This window comes from Myotis yumanensis, unplaced genomic scaffold (genome assembly GCF_028538775.1).
Source record: "Myotis yumanensis isolate MYYU_CA2020_CCGP unplaced genomic scaffold, mMyoYum1.0.hap1 SCAF_17, whole genome shotgun sequence".
Lineage (NCBI taxonomy): Eukaryota > Metazoa > Chordata > Mammalia > Chiroptera > Vespertilionidae > Myotis > Myotis yumanensis.
In genome coordinates this window covers 37,709,833-37,726,428 of record NW_027223768.1, presented here as the reverse complement: position 1 = coordinate 37,726,428, position 16,596 = coordinate 37,709,833, and the positions used below count along the sequence as shown (strand labels likewise).

Below are 16,596 nucleotides of genomic sequence, written 5' to 3'. Positions count from 1 at the left end.
GAAGAGTCCTGGACTCTCTATTTTGCCTGGGTGTCTTAAGCCAGGTGTGATGAAGACACGTAGGGATCCTGTCAACCTTGATTGGCGTGGTCCTTTCCAGGTAGGAGTCAGTCCTTAGGTGGCAAATATTTTTTACCCAAACAGACTCACCAGGTTGGAAGGGACGGACCAGATCAGAAGTTGGTTCATGCAGAGAGTCTTGGATGTGCTCCTGGACCGCTTTCTGGGTGGACTGTAAAACCTGTAAGAACTCAAGGAAAGATTGCTTATGGATTTCAGCTTTTCTAGATTGGGTTTCCATGTAAACTGGTGAGGTGGGTAGGTCAGAGTCTGGAAAAATCACTAGAATCTGTAGAGGCCCCACTGGTTTTAGGGCAGCCTCCCGGCCGCTTCATCTGTGGAATCCCCTTATGTTGTAATAGCACTATATACGTGAGCTTTGCAAATGCATACCTGCTATCAGTATAAATTGTTAAGCATAGCTGTGGCTGCTGCCGCCCAGAGGCAAGTAGGTCACCCAAATGCAAAGGGGTCAAGTCTTTTGGACAAATAGTCTACCAACCTTTTCTAGGGGCTGAGAGTTTGGGTGAGTACCTCTTTGGCTATGTCCCTTGTCTTACATACATAGAGGTGGAAATACTTAGTTACATTTGGTAGCAACTAGTTGGCCTATTGTCCTTGCTCTGCTCATGTCTGTCTAACTGCCTAATATATTTCCTCAAGGATCCTGGCTCTGAATTCTTTTAGGGAAAATGGACGTTGAATTTCTTCTGTAGCTGCTTCATGCTAAGGAGGAACAGAGTTTTCTCTCAGAGCCAAGAGATCCTTGCTGTCTGTCAGAGGGACGATGAGGCCTAGGCACAGAAGAAGGTGGGCTTCTGATCTGGCAAAGACAAACTGTAACAAATGGTCTTGTGGAAGGGAAATAAAACATTTCAGTTTTAATAACCTCTATTGAAATAGAATTTTTCTCCTCAAAATTACCTCTATGTTTATAAAAAAAGCCAAATCAAGACCAATTTATCAATTGTATTCAATTTGGCCTGATCATTTGCATAAACACAAGAATGGTAACTGACTACCTTTGCTGGAATTTCATGATTGAATCTTAATGTGTCCCATAGGGCCAGGAAGCCAAGCCATCCAGCTGCCATCAGGCCTGCTTGCAGTATCTGCTGAGTTAGTTGAATCCTTCACCTGCAGTGGCTCTACCTGGGGCTATGTCTTAGGCTTTAAGGCCCATCTTAGTAGCTCTCCTACTCATCATGGCCCAGAGTGCATGGGGGTTCTGCAGGGATGCAGAAGCGTCCTTATTGCTCCCCTTCTACTCTGGCCAACTGCCAGTGATGGTAGGGCATGGGTCTGATGCTCCATCACCAGCCATTTTCAGGGCTCCCAAGCAGGATACCAGGCTTTTCCCGTGGCACTCTTATTGGCTTCAAGTCTTCAGAGTCCAGACAGGTCTCTTTAAAACATGATACTCCAGTCAAAGTTTTCAATTAATAAAAGCACTATTAGGAGCCGTTCTTATTGAATCTATGCAAAGAAATGTATTGCAAAGATTTATTAAGCACTGCTAAATTTTGGAGGAATTATATAAGGAGAAAAATATACTAACTTGCTTTAAGATTTTCTGATTTTCCATGTCAGTACTTTTCATGGACTCTTCAGAGTAATATAACTGTCTTCAAATGGCAAGAAGAAATTTACAATGTGTCTATATTCAAATAGATATTCACAGCTGTCCTTGTAGTAGGATTCCCCTTACTTGACTTGTTCTCTCAGAAGGGACTAAAGGAGCTTTATTTCTTTATAGGGTCTCACATGTCACAGGACCTCACAGGGTCTGTAATTCCTGTAACAGAGGGCTAATACTCACCACTTCACTACTTCCCTCTGATCCACACAGGCCTTCCCCAGTTTGCTACAGTTGAGGTTTGTGCCACCCCTGACATGGGCATGGTCACACAGGCCTGCAAGACAGTATACAGGCTGCCAACTGTCTCTCAATAGAGACTAAAATCTGATGGGTATTCTTCTTTGCCCAGTTGGGCACCTGCCCTTTTGACAACTGCATTCAAATCTGTAAGAGAATTGAGGTTAATGTAACATAGCAACATAATGAGGTACAATATGGGCACTGTGGCTACTTCAGGCAGCCAAATTTTCTGCCACCATACATGACACATGGTAGGGCTTCACAAACATCTTAGGGAGATGACCTTCTATTTATGACCTTCTTACACAAGGCAAAACTGTCCTTGTCTCTCTGGAGTCATGTCTATGAAGACACAGGCATATCTCAGTCTATTATACAGTTTTCTGCAGGCCACTGTCAGGGCTGTGGGTTGCGGCCAGTTCTTCTTTCTAGCCACAAACACAGCCTGCCCAATTTCCCTAAAATGTATTCTGGCATGGGAGAAAGTTGTTTTGCTGTACACAGACAGCTTAACCCTTATACAACTGGGTTTGGACCTCTGCCTAGCAAACTGCAGTCTATAAGTTCAATATGCAATCTCTAGTCCTCCTAACCCAACGAGGTTTCGGCCAGTCTCTGAGTCAGACTCCTCCTCTCTTGGAGAATTTCAAAGTCCTGGTGACTCCTGGGTCCAGGGAGAGTGTCTTTCTTTTGCCCTTTTGTTATCCCTGTTTATTAGTTACAGGGCCCTGCTATCCTTGTCTTCCCAACAGTCCCCTTTGTGGCAGAGCAGCGACCAGGCCTCTCCCAAGGGAGTACACTGGAAGGGGATATCAGCTCCTCCTCTTCCAGCAGCAACAGGTACTTAACCCTTTCAGTACATTTGCAAACAGGGAGCTTTCACTAGCTCTGTCTGCAGCTTTCATAGATCTCCGGCTCGCTGCTGTATTCCTGGGGCTGCAGGAAGGCTAGTAGCAGTCACTGGTTTCTGTTTTAACTGCTGTAGCCAGCAAACCAAAGGCCCAAGTCTTGTATTGCTTGTTGTAAACACTCATTACTCACCGGGCAGCAGTGGGGCAGCTCTAGTGTCAGGTAAAATTCTGCTGTCCCCTGTTTTTCTCGCTGCTGCTGCTTCTTTCAGGGCCACTGCAGGCAGATCAGGCATCCAGCCCCCTTCTTTGACCTGACTCTCGCGGGCTGAGTCTGCCTAGCAACCAGTTCTAAATCACCAGGGTGGCTGCGGATTTCAGCTGTTTCTCCTCCGCTTGGCTCCTGGGAGTTTAGTTTTTTGTTTTTAATGTATTAGAATTCTTTATTCTTAGAAACCTCAATCCTTTAATGATTTCCAAAAGTGAACAGTCAACATTTTTAGATTAATATTTATGAACATATTTTAAATGTACTTTTACTTTCAAGAAAATATACCTAGACCTTCTGTGATAAAACTAAGAGCAAGTAAATTGAAACTTGTCTAGTACAAACTGATATATTTTTCCTTATGTAATTTCAAGTATATTTTATTGGTCTAATTTAGTATTGGAAGGGTTATAAAGATTAAACTGAGGCAGAGAAAGATTAATTGTGCTCTCAGAAAACTTGCGACCTTGAATTTAGTTTAGTTCCAGTAAGATACCTGCTCTAGTTGGCTATGGACCAGACCCCTATGCCAGCAGAGCAGTCTGCAACCAGTAAACAACCTATCTCTCCCTGCTTCATAATTAACTGCTGACACCCCCTCTTTTCCCCCTATTTCTCAGCCCAGGGCTCTAACAGTTGTAAAGTGAAGGTGTAAAGGGGAAAAAAAAGCCAGCATACTGGCCCTAGGAATTTATGGCAAAACTTGCTAGGGCCTTGGATAAAAAGAAAAAGAAAAATTACTCTGGAGAAATTAAAAGCCCAGACATGTGATTTGCACTGGTTTTGTTAGGGTCGCCAAAAAAGGAATGCACGAGGCCAAAGTGGTAAGGGATTATAAATTTACTAGAGGCATGATGCACAAAATTTGTGCAAAAGTAGGCCTTCCTTCCCCCAGCTGCTGGCACCGGCTTCACTCTGGCACCCAGGACTCAGGCTTCCTTTGCAGCTCTGGCTTCATCTGGATGGTCATGGGGAAGGACATCTGGTCTAATTAGCATATTACACTTTTATTATTACAGACTAGAGGCCTGGTGCACAAAAATTTGTGCACTCGGGGTGAGGTGCGGGAGTGGGGGGTCCCTCAGCCTGGCCTGAGCCCATTTGTAGACCAGGACCCCTTGGGGAATGTTCATCTGTTGACTTAGGCCCACTCCCCAGGGGATCAGGCCTAAGCTTGCAGTCAGACATCCTTCTGGCAGCCAGGGAGCCCTCAGGGGGTGTCCGACTAAAGGCTTACGTCCCCAAGGGATTGGGCCTAAACTGTTAGTTGGACATTCTTAGTGCTTCCATGGAGGTGGGAGAGGCTCCTGCCACCACCTCTGAGCTGGCCAGCCATGAGCCAGCTTCTGGCTGAGTGGCACTCCCCATATGGAAGTGCACTGACCACCAGGGGGCAGCTCCAGCATTGAGCGTCTGCCCCCTGGTGGCTAGTGCACATCATAGCAACCAGCCATTCTGCCGTTCAGTCAATTTGCATATTAGCCTTTTATTATTATTACTAGAGGTCTGGTGCATGGAATTTGTGCACTGGGGGGTGGGGTTCCCTCAGCCCAGCCTGCCCCTCTCACAGTCTGGAAGCCCTCAGTGGATGTCCTACTGACGGCCACAGTCTGGCAGCAGAGGCTTGAAGCAGGCGTCCTGTGTGTGTGTGTGTGTGTGTGTGTGTGTGTTTGCTGGGGCCTGCCCCCAGCCGCACCATGTAGGCTTGGAGCAGTTGCTGTGTGTGTGTGTGTGTGTGTGTGTGTGTGTGTGTTTGTGTGAGTGTGCGTGTCCCCATGGGGGGCCTGCCCCAAGCTGCGTAGGAGGCTCAGAGCAGGCACTCTGTGTGTGTGTGTGTCTGCTGTGGGCCTGCCCCAGCCACACCATGGAGGCTTGGAGCAGGTGCCCCTCTGTGTTGATCTCTCAGGCTCCTGGCCTCCACTGCATGTTGTACTCTCCCTTGAGCTGTGGCCAGGGTGGGGTGCTGTCTGCAGGCCACACTTTCCTGCTTATGGATCACCGGATTGCCGCAGAGACCGGGGGGTGGGGGTGGGGGAGGCAAGCCCTCTTGGGTGCTGCCTGCAGTCGCACTTTCCTGCTCTGGGATTGTCACAGTGACCCAGGAGCAGGCCCTCCTGGGTGCTGCCTGCAGGCTGCACTTTCTTGCTCTGGGATCACCATGGTGACCCAGAAGCAGGCCCACCTGGGGGCTGCCTGCCCTCTGCACTTTCCTGCTCTGGGATCCCCATGGTGACCCAGGAGCAAGCCTTGTTGGGTGCTGCCTACAGGCCACACTTCCCTGCTCACCGATTGCTGGATTGCCATGGTGACCCCAGGGCAGCACTTCCTGCTCTCAGATTGCCATGGAGTCCCAGCTGGTGGTGGGACTTAAGCGGCACACGGGGGTCCCGGCTAGTGGCGGGGCTTAGGTGGCACACAGGGGTCCCGGCTGGGGGTGGGGCTTAGGCGGCACACAGGGGTCCTGGCTGAAGGCAGGGCTTAGGCGGTGCACTGCACTGCCCTGCCCTGCCTGCATTATGCAAATTAGCCGCCATCTTTGTTGGCTGCTAATTTGAATATTGCGCTGATTAGCAAATGGGAGGCATAGCGAAGGTATGGTCAATTACCATCTTTGTCTATTATTAGATAGGATTATATAGGATGTCCCTATTTCCCCCCTTTTGCCCCCTATACCCAGCTCTTGCCCCCCACTTCTCTCTGGGCATCACCATACTGTTGTCTGTGTCCATGGGTTGTGCATATATTTTCTTTGACTAATCCCTTCTTTAAATTCCCTTTTTTATTTTCAGATAAGTTCTTATAACTGCACTATTATATATTTTATATTATATCATTTAGCATTAAGATATTTTTTAATTGAACCCTTGTAAATTTTAGCACAATTTAATAAATTATGCTAGAAGCAATTAGGAGATTTTTCATGTAATGCAGATACATTTCAATTAATATTTTATTAGTTTTTAATTTTTTAATATTTTAATTTGAAATAATCTCATACATGTTAAAAATATATAAAATACTACAGCATATTATATGTACCCGTCACCCAATTTCTTAGGTGTTAATAATCTGAACATAACCATTATACAACTAACAAAATTTGGAATATATTTTTCTTATAATCTCTTTAATGTTACTTAATCCATTTACTTTGTTTTTGTTAATCTTCACCCAAGGATATTTTTCCATTGAATTTTAGAGAGAGTGAAGGGGAAGGGAGAGACACATTGATTGGTTGCCTCCTGCACATGCTCTGATAGGGACTGGGGATCAAGCCAGCAACTGAGGTACGTGCCCTTGACTGGAATCGCACCTGGGACCCTTCAGTCCACAGGCTAATGCTCTATCCACTGAGCAAAACAGGCTGCAGCTTAATTCATTTACTTTTAATCTATATGTGTCTTTATATTTAAAGTGGGTTTTGTTTTTGATTCACCTTCATAATCTGTCGTTTAATTGGTGCATTTATGCCACTGACTTTCAGAGTGCTTACTGATAGAGTTACTGCCATATCAGATGGCTTCTGGGGCTTACGGGGCCGACCTGCAGCCTGGAGCCAGATCTGATCACGGACAGCAGGCAGGCGGCTTCTGGGGTCACCCACGGGGGCTTGGATGGCAGCTTGCCCTGGTGGCTTGCGCTGCCACGCCCTGCCTGCAGTATGCAAATTAGTCGCCATCTTTGTAGGTGGTTAATTTGCATATCTCACTGATTAGCCAATGGGAGGCTCCATCCCTATTAGCCCCCAGGAGCCCAGGGTCACCTTAAAAGTCGGGGGCAAACCTGTGGACTTTCTTGTGGACACCGGAGCTACTTACTCCATCCTACAGCAGGTGGAGGGCCCGGTGTCCAAAGAACGAACCCCCATTCAGGGAGCCACAGGAAAGACTAAATCTTACCCGTGGACCCAGGCCCGAATTACCAACCTGGGGGCCGGGACGGTGACCCACTCATTCTTAGTGGTGCCAGAGTGCCCGTACCCACTACTGGGATGGGATCTTCTCAGCAAACTGCAGGATACCATCTCCTTCCAGGAGGAGACGGCTATAGTGACTTTTAAAAAGAGATGGGGGCTGTGCTTTTGACTTGCCCCTTGAGCAAGGCATATCTCCTCACTGAGGGAACTGAGAACAACAATCCGGTCCCGGATGCCACATTACTCCAAGAGCTGCAACAGAAAATACCTGGAGTATGGGCAGAGAGTAACCCCAGGATTGGCGGTCCACAGAGCCCCAATTGTGGTACAACTCTCCAGCACAGCAATTCCAGTACGGGTTAAGCAATATCCAGTAAGCCAAAAGGCCCGAAGAGGCATCACAGTCCACATAAAAAGACTGAAAAAAGCAGGAATCTTAGTCCCTTGCCACTCCCCGAGGAATACCCCATTGCTTCCTGTACAGAAACCAGGAATGGAGGACTTCAGACCTGTTCAGGACTTAAGAGAGGTCAATAAGACGGTAGAAACTATACATCCCACAGTGCCTAATCCATGTACCCTCCTGAGCCTGTTACCTGCACTGGGGAAAGACTGAGAAACTAAACTGAACTGAAATTGAACCTAAGGCTTTCCAAGATCTTAAACAAGCCTTAATCAGCACACCAACGTTAGCGCTGCCAAACCTCACAAAGCCATTTCAGTTACATGTGGCAGAGGCTCAGAGAATCGCAAAGGGGGTGTTAACCCAATCCCTGGGACCATGGAAAAGGCCAGTGGCATACTTATCCAAGCGGCTAGACCCCGTGGTGGCAGGGTGGCCACGGTGTTTGAGAGCAGTAGCAGCTACAGCTACATTGGTAAAGGAAGCCTCAAAACTCACCCTCAGGCAGGACTTGCAAGTAGTAGCTCCACATTCCGTGGAGGCACAGTTGTGAAGCCCACCGGAGTGCTGGCTCTCGAACACTCAGATCACCCAGTATCAGGTACTCTTGCTTGATCCCATGAGAGTCAGTTTTCTCAAAAGGGCACTTAACCCTGCTACCTTGTTGCCTGATGACGACCCTGAGCAGCCGCTCCAATGACTGCACTGAAACGCTGTCCTCACTCAAGAAGCTCCAGAACCTTTGAGAGGACCTGACGGACCAGCCCCTGTCAGACCCTGACAAGACCCTATATACACTGATGGAAGCAGCTTTGTGGTTGACGGGACCAGGTTTGCAGGAGCAGTGGTCGTGACAGCTGACAAGGTAATCTGGGCGCAGGCACTGGGGCGCGGGACATCAGCTCAGAAGGCAGAGCTAATAGCCTCACCCAAGCATTACGGTGGGGGAAGGGAAAGGCAGTGACTATATACACAGACAGCCGGTATGCATTTGCCACTGTTCACGTTCACGGGGCCTTATACCAAGAAAGGGGACTCCTAAGGTCAGGAGGGAAGGAAATAAAAAATGTCCCAGAAATCCTTGCCCTCCTTGCAGCCCTTTGGATGCCAAAGGGGGTGACAGTCATACACTGAAAAGGACATCAGTCAACTGATACCCCGGAGGCACGGGGAAACGCCTTCGCAGACAAAACGGCCAGGGAAGTCGCCCAAAAACCAGTGGGGCCCCTCCATATATTATCAGCCCTCCCTGCAAGGGTCTTTGAGGAGACTCCAGTCTCCTTGGAGGAGGCTACTGTGCCGGGGAAAAGACTCCAGGCAAAAGAAACATCCGGAGGATGGAAAGAATTGCCGGACCAGAGGCTGCTCGGTCCGGAGGCCCTGGGAAAGGAACTCATTTCCCAGACCCATCAGAGTACTCATCTGGGGGGAGCCAAGTTGGAAGAACTGCTTAAACGAGATTATTATATTCCTAAGCTCTTTCAGGTCTTAAAGGATATCGCAAGGAGATGTCACATCTGTGCACAGGTAAACCCCGGGAAGCGGTCCCATTTAATCGAGGAAACCAGACTCAGAGGGAAAAGTGCTGGAGAGCATTGGGAAGTAGACTTTACAGAATTACCCCCAGATCTGGGAGGATATCGCTACCTGCTGGTTTTCGTCGATACATTCTCAGGATGGCCAGAGGCTTTCCCTACCAAGTCTGAAACAGCACAAGTAGTAGTAAAGAAATTAATCTCAGAACTTGTCCCCAGGTTTGGCCTACCTGTTGCAATGGAGTCCAACAATGGCCCAGTATTCATTGCCCACATCACTCAGTTATTGGCAAGGATACTAGGTATAAATTGGAAATTACACTGTATCTATAGACCTCAGAGCTCTGGACAGGTAGAGAGGATGAATTGAACCTTGAAGGAAACCCTGACAAAACTAAAACTGGAGACTTGCAAAAATTGGGTAAGCCTCCTGCCTTTGCCCTACTCTGGGCCAGTTGCACCCTGTATGTAAAGGGGTCTCACCCCTTTTGAGATTCTGTTTGGCCAACCCCCACCACTACTTCCCAAGCTAGGGGCAGTAATATTAGCATCCCTTTCTAATTATAACCTCCTGAAGTCCTTACAGGCTTTACAGTTGAGCTCCAGGCTTAACCACCAGCTGGTCTGAGAGGCTCACTGAGACCCACCCTCCGGTACCGGGCCTGGACCACATTTCAACTGGGAGACCAGGTGTGGGGTCAGAAGCACGAGCCATCATCGCTGGAAGCCAGGTGAACTGGGCCCTTCACTGTCATCCTCAGCACCCCATCGGCTGTAAAGGTTGCTGGAAAGAGACACTGGATTCACCAAACTCAAGTAAAAAAGGTGGAATCCGAGGACCCCAATGAAGGGTGAGCCATCCAACGTACAGGGAACCTGGTTTGCCTGTATCTCTGGTATCACCCCCTGTATTTCCCCCTTGACTCTCATCCTCCCCATCCCCCCTGGAGAGCCTTCTCTATGCATCCTCACTCACATCTTGCCTCAGGTATACTATTACTCTGGGAGGGAGGGAGAGAACATGATATCTGCTCAGAGGCAGAGAAAAACGGGTCCCGGTATTGATTCCCCTTTTAGTAGGCTTAGGGGTTGCCGGCTCCACTGGATGGGAACAGCAGCTCTAGTAACAGGAAATCAGAATTTTAAGGCCCTCAGCAGCCAAGTAGATCAAGATCTGAGCACATTGGAACAAAATGTAGATAGACTTGAAGATTCCCTCAGTTCCTTAGCCGAAGTAGTATTACAAAATAGGAGAGGGCTTGACCTGTTGTTTCTAAAACAGGGAGGACTATGAATGGCCTTACGGGGGGAGACCTGTTCTTTTTATAGTAACCACTCGGGAGTTATCAGGGAGAGCCTCAGTCTGCTAAGGAACAGGCTACAAGATAGAGAGGAAAGGAGAAAGTCGGAAGGAAACTGGATGAAAACCTCTTCTCCTGGTCCCCTGGTCACCACTCTCCTAACCGCCTTAGCTGGGCCATTAGTACTCCTACTACTATCACTAACTTTTGGCCCGTGTATACTGAACTGCTTAATGAATTATATTCAACACAGAATACAAGCAGTCAAATTAATGGTCCAGAGAACTCACTACCAAAGAATAAGAAGAAACAATGATTTGATTCTCCAGTAAAACCAGTGAGGAATGTTACAGAGTAGGAAAATGTTTAGGCCTGCTTAATTATCTAGCCACCTCAGCAGCTTGACAGCCTGTGCAAAGTTTCTAGGAACTGAGCTCCCACACCTGAGCTATGGCCCACAAAAAACAAACAGATCAACACTCCTAAGCAACAGGCCCATAAAGAACAAACAGATCAAAATTAAGAATAGTCTTTACCTTTGAGTTACCCAGAAATGAATAACAGGAGGAGGATGAATAGCTTGGCTAAAACTACACAATTAGCTTTGGTAACTTGGCTCTGCTTGCTATGGGAAACTGAACACGGATGTAGTTGTCCCCTTTAAATATTGGACTCTGCAGATGGTCGGGGCCGCTTCTGTCTTGGGCTTCCCGAGTGGAGGAGTGGACAATGGCCAGTCAATAAAGGCTCTAAATTGTAATCAGTCTGGAGTTCTGGTCATTCTGTCGCTCGCACTCCATAACATTTTCAGGACTCCATGAGCCCCAAGGACAGCTCTTTGCAGCTCAAGCAGCTAATGGTCAGCAGAACGTCTGGCAGGTGAAGAAGGGGCGCCTAGACTGGGCTGGAAGCAGACCCCAACCAGGGTGGGAGTCCTGTCCTGTCCTGTCGGGGCGGGGAAATGGCCTGTTGCCACTTCAAAGTGCTCCGCCCCAGGGCTCAGCCCGCCGGCAGGGCGGAGGGGCGGGGGGCGGGGGCGGGGGAGGGGCCGGAGGTCTGAGCCAGAGCTGGGAGCCCTGCGACATGGAGTGCTGGCCGATTCTGCTGCTCTGGGGTCTCCCCCAGATGTGGGCAAGTCCTGACGGTGAGGGGAGCAAGGATGCCTGGGCATGGGTCTGGGAGACAGCGAGAGGGAGCTGGGCTGGGAACCGGGGCGACGCATGAAGGGGGCGGACGGAGGCGCCTCCATCTCGGAAAACTAAGCCTGGAGCTCACGGGCGACTAGGGCCCAGAACTTGGGGCTCCGGGCCTCGGCTCCCGGCTCCGGACTCCAGGGGTGCGGGGTGCCGGGGAGCTGGAGGACACCACCCCTCCTGCCCAAGGCCATCAGTTTTGTTTGTTTTCTTCCTTCTCCTTAAGCTCTGCGCCCTCCGGGTCCATCCGATCTCCACTTTCCCGCTGCGCCTCTGAGCAGCACCGGCCTCCGCGTCCTCCATATCTCGCCCTTTGCCAACAGCAGCTGGACGCGCACCGACGGCTCTTTCTGGCTGGGGGCGCTGCAGACCCACTCTTGGAGCAATGGCTCGGACATCCACTTCCTGAGGCCCTGGTCCCAGGGCAAGTTAAGCGACCATCAGTGGGAGCAGCTGCAGCAAGTGTTCTGGGTGTACCGGAGCAGCTTCACCAGGGAGGTCCAGGGATTCGCCAAAATGCTGCACTTGGACTGTGAGCTGAGGGATGGGTGCCCGGGCAGCTGTCCGCGGGGAGACAGCGGAGGCAGAGGCCCAGCTGGGAGACTCTGGCCTCACCTGCTGGGATGTTCTCATTTCCACTCCTGCCAGGAAGGTCCCAGCCACTGACTCCCCAAAATATCCCTGGTTCCTCCTGCCCTGGGTCACCCCCTCTCATTTCCCGGAGCTTTGGGTGGGTTAGCCCTCACATCCATGTCTTCTTCGGTTGTTCCCACCGTTAAACCATTTGATCTCTGTCCGTTCCTCTCCTCAGATCCCTTTGTGGTCCAGGTGTCCGCTGGGTGTGAGGTGCACCCTGGAAGCCCCCTAAAAAGCTTCTTCCACTCAGCATATCAAGGAAGCGATATATTGAGTTTCCAGGGAACTTCTTGGGTGCCAGCCCCCGATGCCCCACATGGGGCCGAGGTGGTCAGCAAGGAGCTCAACAAGGACCAATACGTCAAGGACACATTAGAGTGGCTCCTCAATGACATTTGCCCCCAATTAGTGACGGGCCTCCTTGAAGCAGGACAGCAGGATCTGGAGAAGCAAGGTCAGCCTGCATGTCTCCCCCCCCCCCCCCCAACCCACCCCCACCATCCCTCCTCTGTGTGGCTCCATCTGGGTTCTCCATTCCTTTGTGCCTTGGAAGAGAAAGGCTCAGGAGGGGATGGCTAAGGCCTGAGGGCATTTATTCAGCCCATAGTATTCACTGAGCAACCTTTGGGTTTGTGAGTTCAGTTAAATAAGCACTGGGGTCAAACAGGATCTTTGCTTGAGGGGCAGGATGGGAAGACAAGCAGTAAAGCAGGGTGTGAAACTTGGATATGTTACAGCTGAGCACAGGGTGCTCTAGGAGTGTAGGCAGGGGCGTTTACAGGAGACTGGGTCAGGGAGACGCTAGCACAAATGGATGAAGTGACGGGAGCCTTCGTCTCCTGCTGTGGGACTGTGGGCTGCCTGAGTCAGCCACGGGGCCGGAGCCTCTAATGCAGAGGCCCACTCCCTTGTTGGATACAGTGAAGCCCGAGGCCTGGCTGTCCAGTGGCCCCCCTCCTGGCCCTGGCCGTCTGCTGCTGGTGTGCCACGTCTCAGGATTCTACCCAGAGCCTGTGTGGGTGAGGTGGATGCGGGGGCAGCAGGAGCAGCCCGGCGCTCAGCAAGGGGACGTCCTGCCCAATGCTGACGAGACATGGTATCTCCGAGTGACCCTGGACGTGGCAGCTGGGGAGGCAGCTGGCCTGACCTGCCGAGTGAGACACAGCAGCCTCGGAGGCCAGGACATCGTCCTCTACTGGGGTGAGAACTAGGGCCCCGCGGGGAAGGGATGTGGTTCTGAAGCACAGAGGGAGGGACAGGGAAGGGTGGGAGTGGACTGATGCAGGACAGAGGGGTTTCAGAGATGAGGCCCTGACCAGGACAGACAGAAAGAGGGCATCCGGGTACAGGACAGAGGGGAATAAAGATCTCAACTCAAAAGGCACTGAGGCAGGACGTTCCATATGCAAGAAAAGTGAGACTAAAATCCTCCCAGTTTCAGAAGTAGGCGGCACATGAAGAATCCCAGGAAGACTTATTCCTCAGGAGTGGGGATGGGAGCAGGAGAAGGCAGGGTACACAGGTAGCTGTGGTTCTCCGGTGCTTCCCGTGCGCGGGCTGAGCACCCTGCACACAGCGTGCCATCCAGTCACCTCTCCTCTGAAGCAAGTATTATTCTCACTTTATAGATGAGAACCTGAGGCTCAGCTAGGCCAAGTTACTGCCCACAGCCGCATTGTTCAAAAGAGGAAAGCTGGGCTTAGACTCAGGACTGCCTCGCTGAGGAATTACTGCCCTTCCCTATATGCTGTGCTAGCTTAGCTGAAATGGACAGCATTACGGATGCCCCAGCCCTGAGAAAGCTGGGCCCTCCAAACTTCAGGGGAATAGAAGTGGCCACTTTTATTGTTTTTATTAAAATATATATATATATTGATTTCAGAGAGGAAGGGAGAGAGAGATAGAAACATCAATAATGGGAGAGAATCATTGATTGGCTGCCTCCCGCACACCCCACACTTGGGATCAAACCCGGGCATGTGCCCAGACCGGGAATCCAACCGTGACCTGGTTCATAGGTCGATGCTCAACCACTGAGCTACACTGGCTGGGCCAGAAGTGGCAACTTTAAATGGGAGAGTAAATAAGCACCTGGCACCCTCACATGGGCTGACACCAGGTGGCTTGAGCTAAGGAGGAATCCTGGGGCTGAGAAACTCCTGTGTTCCTGAAGCAGAGGGGAGTCATGTGCCGGTGGGCTGGATCGTCGCAGCAGTACTGGCTTCCCTCCTGCTGGTAGGCGGAGGCGTAACCTTCTGGCTTAAGAAGCGCAGGTGAGTCTTCTTTTTCCATCTCCTTTCCTCAGTCTTTGTCCCCATTCCCTCTTCCTTCCATCCCCTCTTCCACTTTTCTGAATGGTCTCTCCCTGACTATTCTCTCACAGGTCTTATCAGGACATCTAGTGACTGTCCCCACCACACCTGTCTGGAACTCAGGATCTCAAGTTCCCAGGACTTCGGCACCCAGGAATTGAGGATGAAAGAGAGGTGCCTTGAAGAAGCAGAGAACAATCCCAAGACAGCTCTCATCACGCACCTTGTCTACTTTAAGAGAATTTAAGCATCCTACCTGTTTAGAAGCTCACGTGGTTCTTAAGAACAGAAGTGCAAACTCAGATACCTCCCAGGGACAAGCAGAGAAGGGCCGAAGCGCGGGCACCTGTGGCCATTGTTTAAACGGTGGAGTCTGCAGAGACCCGGAAAGCACTTGTCCTGTCCAGGGGAAGCAGGTCCAGCTGCTTGTTGTCAAATAGGAAGTCAGACCCTGGGTTGGCTGTGACCTACATTTTTCAAGAAAAGCGGCAGTCTGGATTTTCATGTGAGCGTACCTGATATTAACATAGTGACTCAAACTTTTACACAATTTAGGGTGTAGAACCCCAAATACACCTCTGCTAGTTAACAACAACTTGGGGGGCTTTCAGTTTGTATCTTTTGGGAAAGCTTGTGAATGTCATATTGGCAGTTTGAGGACATAATTTCTATTGTGAATTTGAATTTATAAGGGGATATTTCATTTTTAAAAAGAAAGGTCAAAGAAAAAGAGGTATCTCAAGCTTTTATGTAACTTGATTAAAAGAGAAATCCTAGTGTATGTGTATGATATGGAAAAGAACTACTCTGGGGAGGGACAGTGCTTACCAATGGGCAGTCATTTTATTCGGACTGGAAGAGGCAGTCATCAAGAGACCCCCCCAAATAGGCTGTCTTACTTCTAGCTATTGAGACAGTGAAGGAAAGGGCTGAGCATACCTGGGCAAGCCTGAGGTGTAGTGATGCCTGTCTAGCTGTCTTCTTGGTTCTTAGACAGGAGGTAACGGAGCTAAGCGGAACAGCAGACCTTTCTGGAGCCAAGAAATGAGAAGGTCAAGTTAAACTGATGGGTTGGCTCTCAGGAAAGTCACCTCTAGGCACTCCAGGGCTCTGAACTTCCAGAAAAAGAGAGGCTGCCCTTTTGAAGAGCCTTTGCTTGAGGAAATTAAGATTTGGCTTCTTCTCTGCTGGACTCACAGGTCAAACCTAGAATGCAGGTGAAGAACCTGCTGGCTTCTGAACCAATGGTTCCCAAATTGTGTTTTCATGACCAGCGGCCTTGGCATCACCTGGGAACTTATGAGTTATTTTGGGCCCCACCCCAGAACTACTGAATGGGAAACCTTGGGAGTGGGGCCCAGTCGTCTTGTGTGTTAACAAGCCCTCAGGTAATGCTGATATTCAGCTAAAGTTAGAGAACCACTGTTCTTAGACATCTGTAATGCTGTGCAACAGATTTTCAGAATGCCTAGTGAGAATTTTGGCTTGGGGTTAGTCAAGGAAGGCTTCATGGACAAAGGGGAACTTGAAGCAGAACTTAGCGAGGCGGGTAGGTGAACCATCAAGTGCACTGGATCAGGAGACTGGAGTTCTAGCTTCTGACACAGTTTCCTCCTGTGCCCATTGGGGCTAATAATGTCAGCCTGCCTACTGTTTAAATGTTTGTGTACGCCCTGATTCATATGTTAGAAATCTAATAACCAAGGTGATGGGTATTAGAAGGTGGGGCCTCTGGGAGGTGATTAAGTCATGAGGTCTGAGCTCTCAAATGGAATTAGTGCTGTTAGAAAAGAGGTCCCTTCACCTTGTGAAGACAGCAGAAGATGCAATCTAGGATGCAGGAAGTGGGCCCTCATCAAACCCTGAATCTTCTGGCCCCTTGAGATTGGACTTCCCAGCCTCCAATCTTCCAAAAATAAATTTCTATTGCTTATAAGCCACCCAGTCTGTTATTTTGTGATAGCAGCCCAGATGGACAAAGACAGATTTTCTCATAGACTTGTTGTCTCCTAGACAAATGTGTGAAATGTGTGGCAAGCTACAATGCCTTCAGAAACGTGTGACCTGTTACTGTTTTTGGTACCACACTGCCCTGGGGAGATGCTCTTCAGCTCAGCTTCCTCAGGCAGTGTCAAATTTGCTAATGTATCTCACCCGGCTTTTACATTCCCAGGCTCTTCTGAAATCTTTTTGGAAATGCTTCAGCCTGAACTTACAGCGACTCTGGTTCGTTTCTAAGCAATTT

General features: G+C 49.6%; 1 protein-coding gene across 2 annotated transcripts; it reads left to right on the top strand.

Annotated features, from left to right (window-relative positions):
• The first annotated feature begins 11,269 nt into the window (after positions 1 to 11,269).
• LOC138995589 (antigen-presenting glycoprotein CD1d-like) lies at positions 11,270 to 16,287 on the top strand. Of its 2 annotated transcripts, none has more exons than XM_070396146.1 (6): positions 11,270 to 11,354; positions 11,630 to 11,935; positions 12,215 to 12,493; positions 12,961 to 13,239; positions 14,216 to 14,312; positions 14,423 to 16,287. In XM_070396146.1, exons 1-6 carry the CDS (start codon positions 11,294 to 11,296, stop codon positions 14,439 to 14,441), a joined length of 1,041 nt encoding a protein of 346 aa, XP_070252247.1. In that variant the 5' UTR covers positions 11,270 to 11,293; the 3' UTR covers positions 14,442 to 16,287. The 2 variants fall into 2 exon arrangements, with proteins under 2 accessions (XP_070252247.1, XP_070252246.1); XM_070396145.1 differs by having other exon boundaries at positions 14,213 to 14,312.
• The last annotated feature ends 309 nt before the right edge of the window (positions 16,288 to 16,596 follow it).

Bases quoted from the DNA above. Each gene is read 5' to 3' on its own strand.
- LOC138995589 (XM_070396145.1), top strand. From the start codon at position 11,294: ATGGAGTGCTGGCCGATTCTGCTGCTCTGGGGTCTCCCCCAGATGTGG. The intron at 11,355-11,629 runs GTGAGGGGAGCA...CTTCTCCTTAAG, and splicing joins GATGTGGGCAAGTCCTGACG to CTCTGCGCCCTCCGGGTCCA. The intron at 13,240-14,212 runs GTGAGAACTAGG...GTGTTCCTGAAG, and splicing joins GGACATCGTCCTCTACTGGG to CAGAGGGGAGTCATGTGCCG.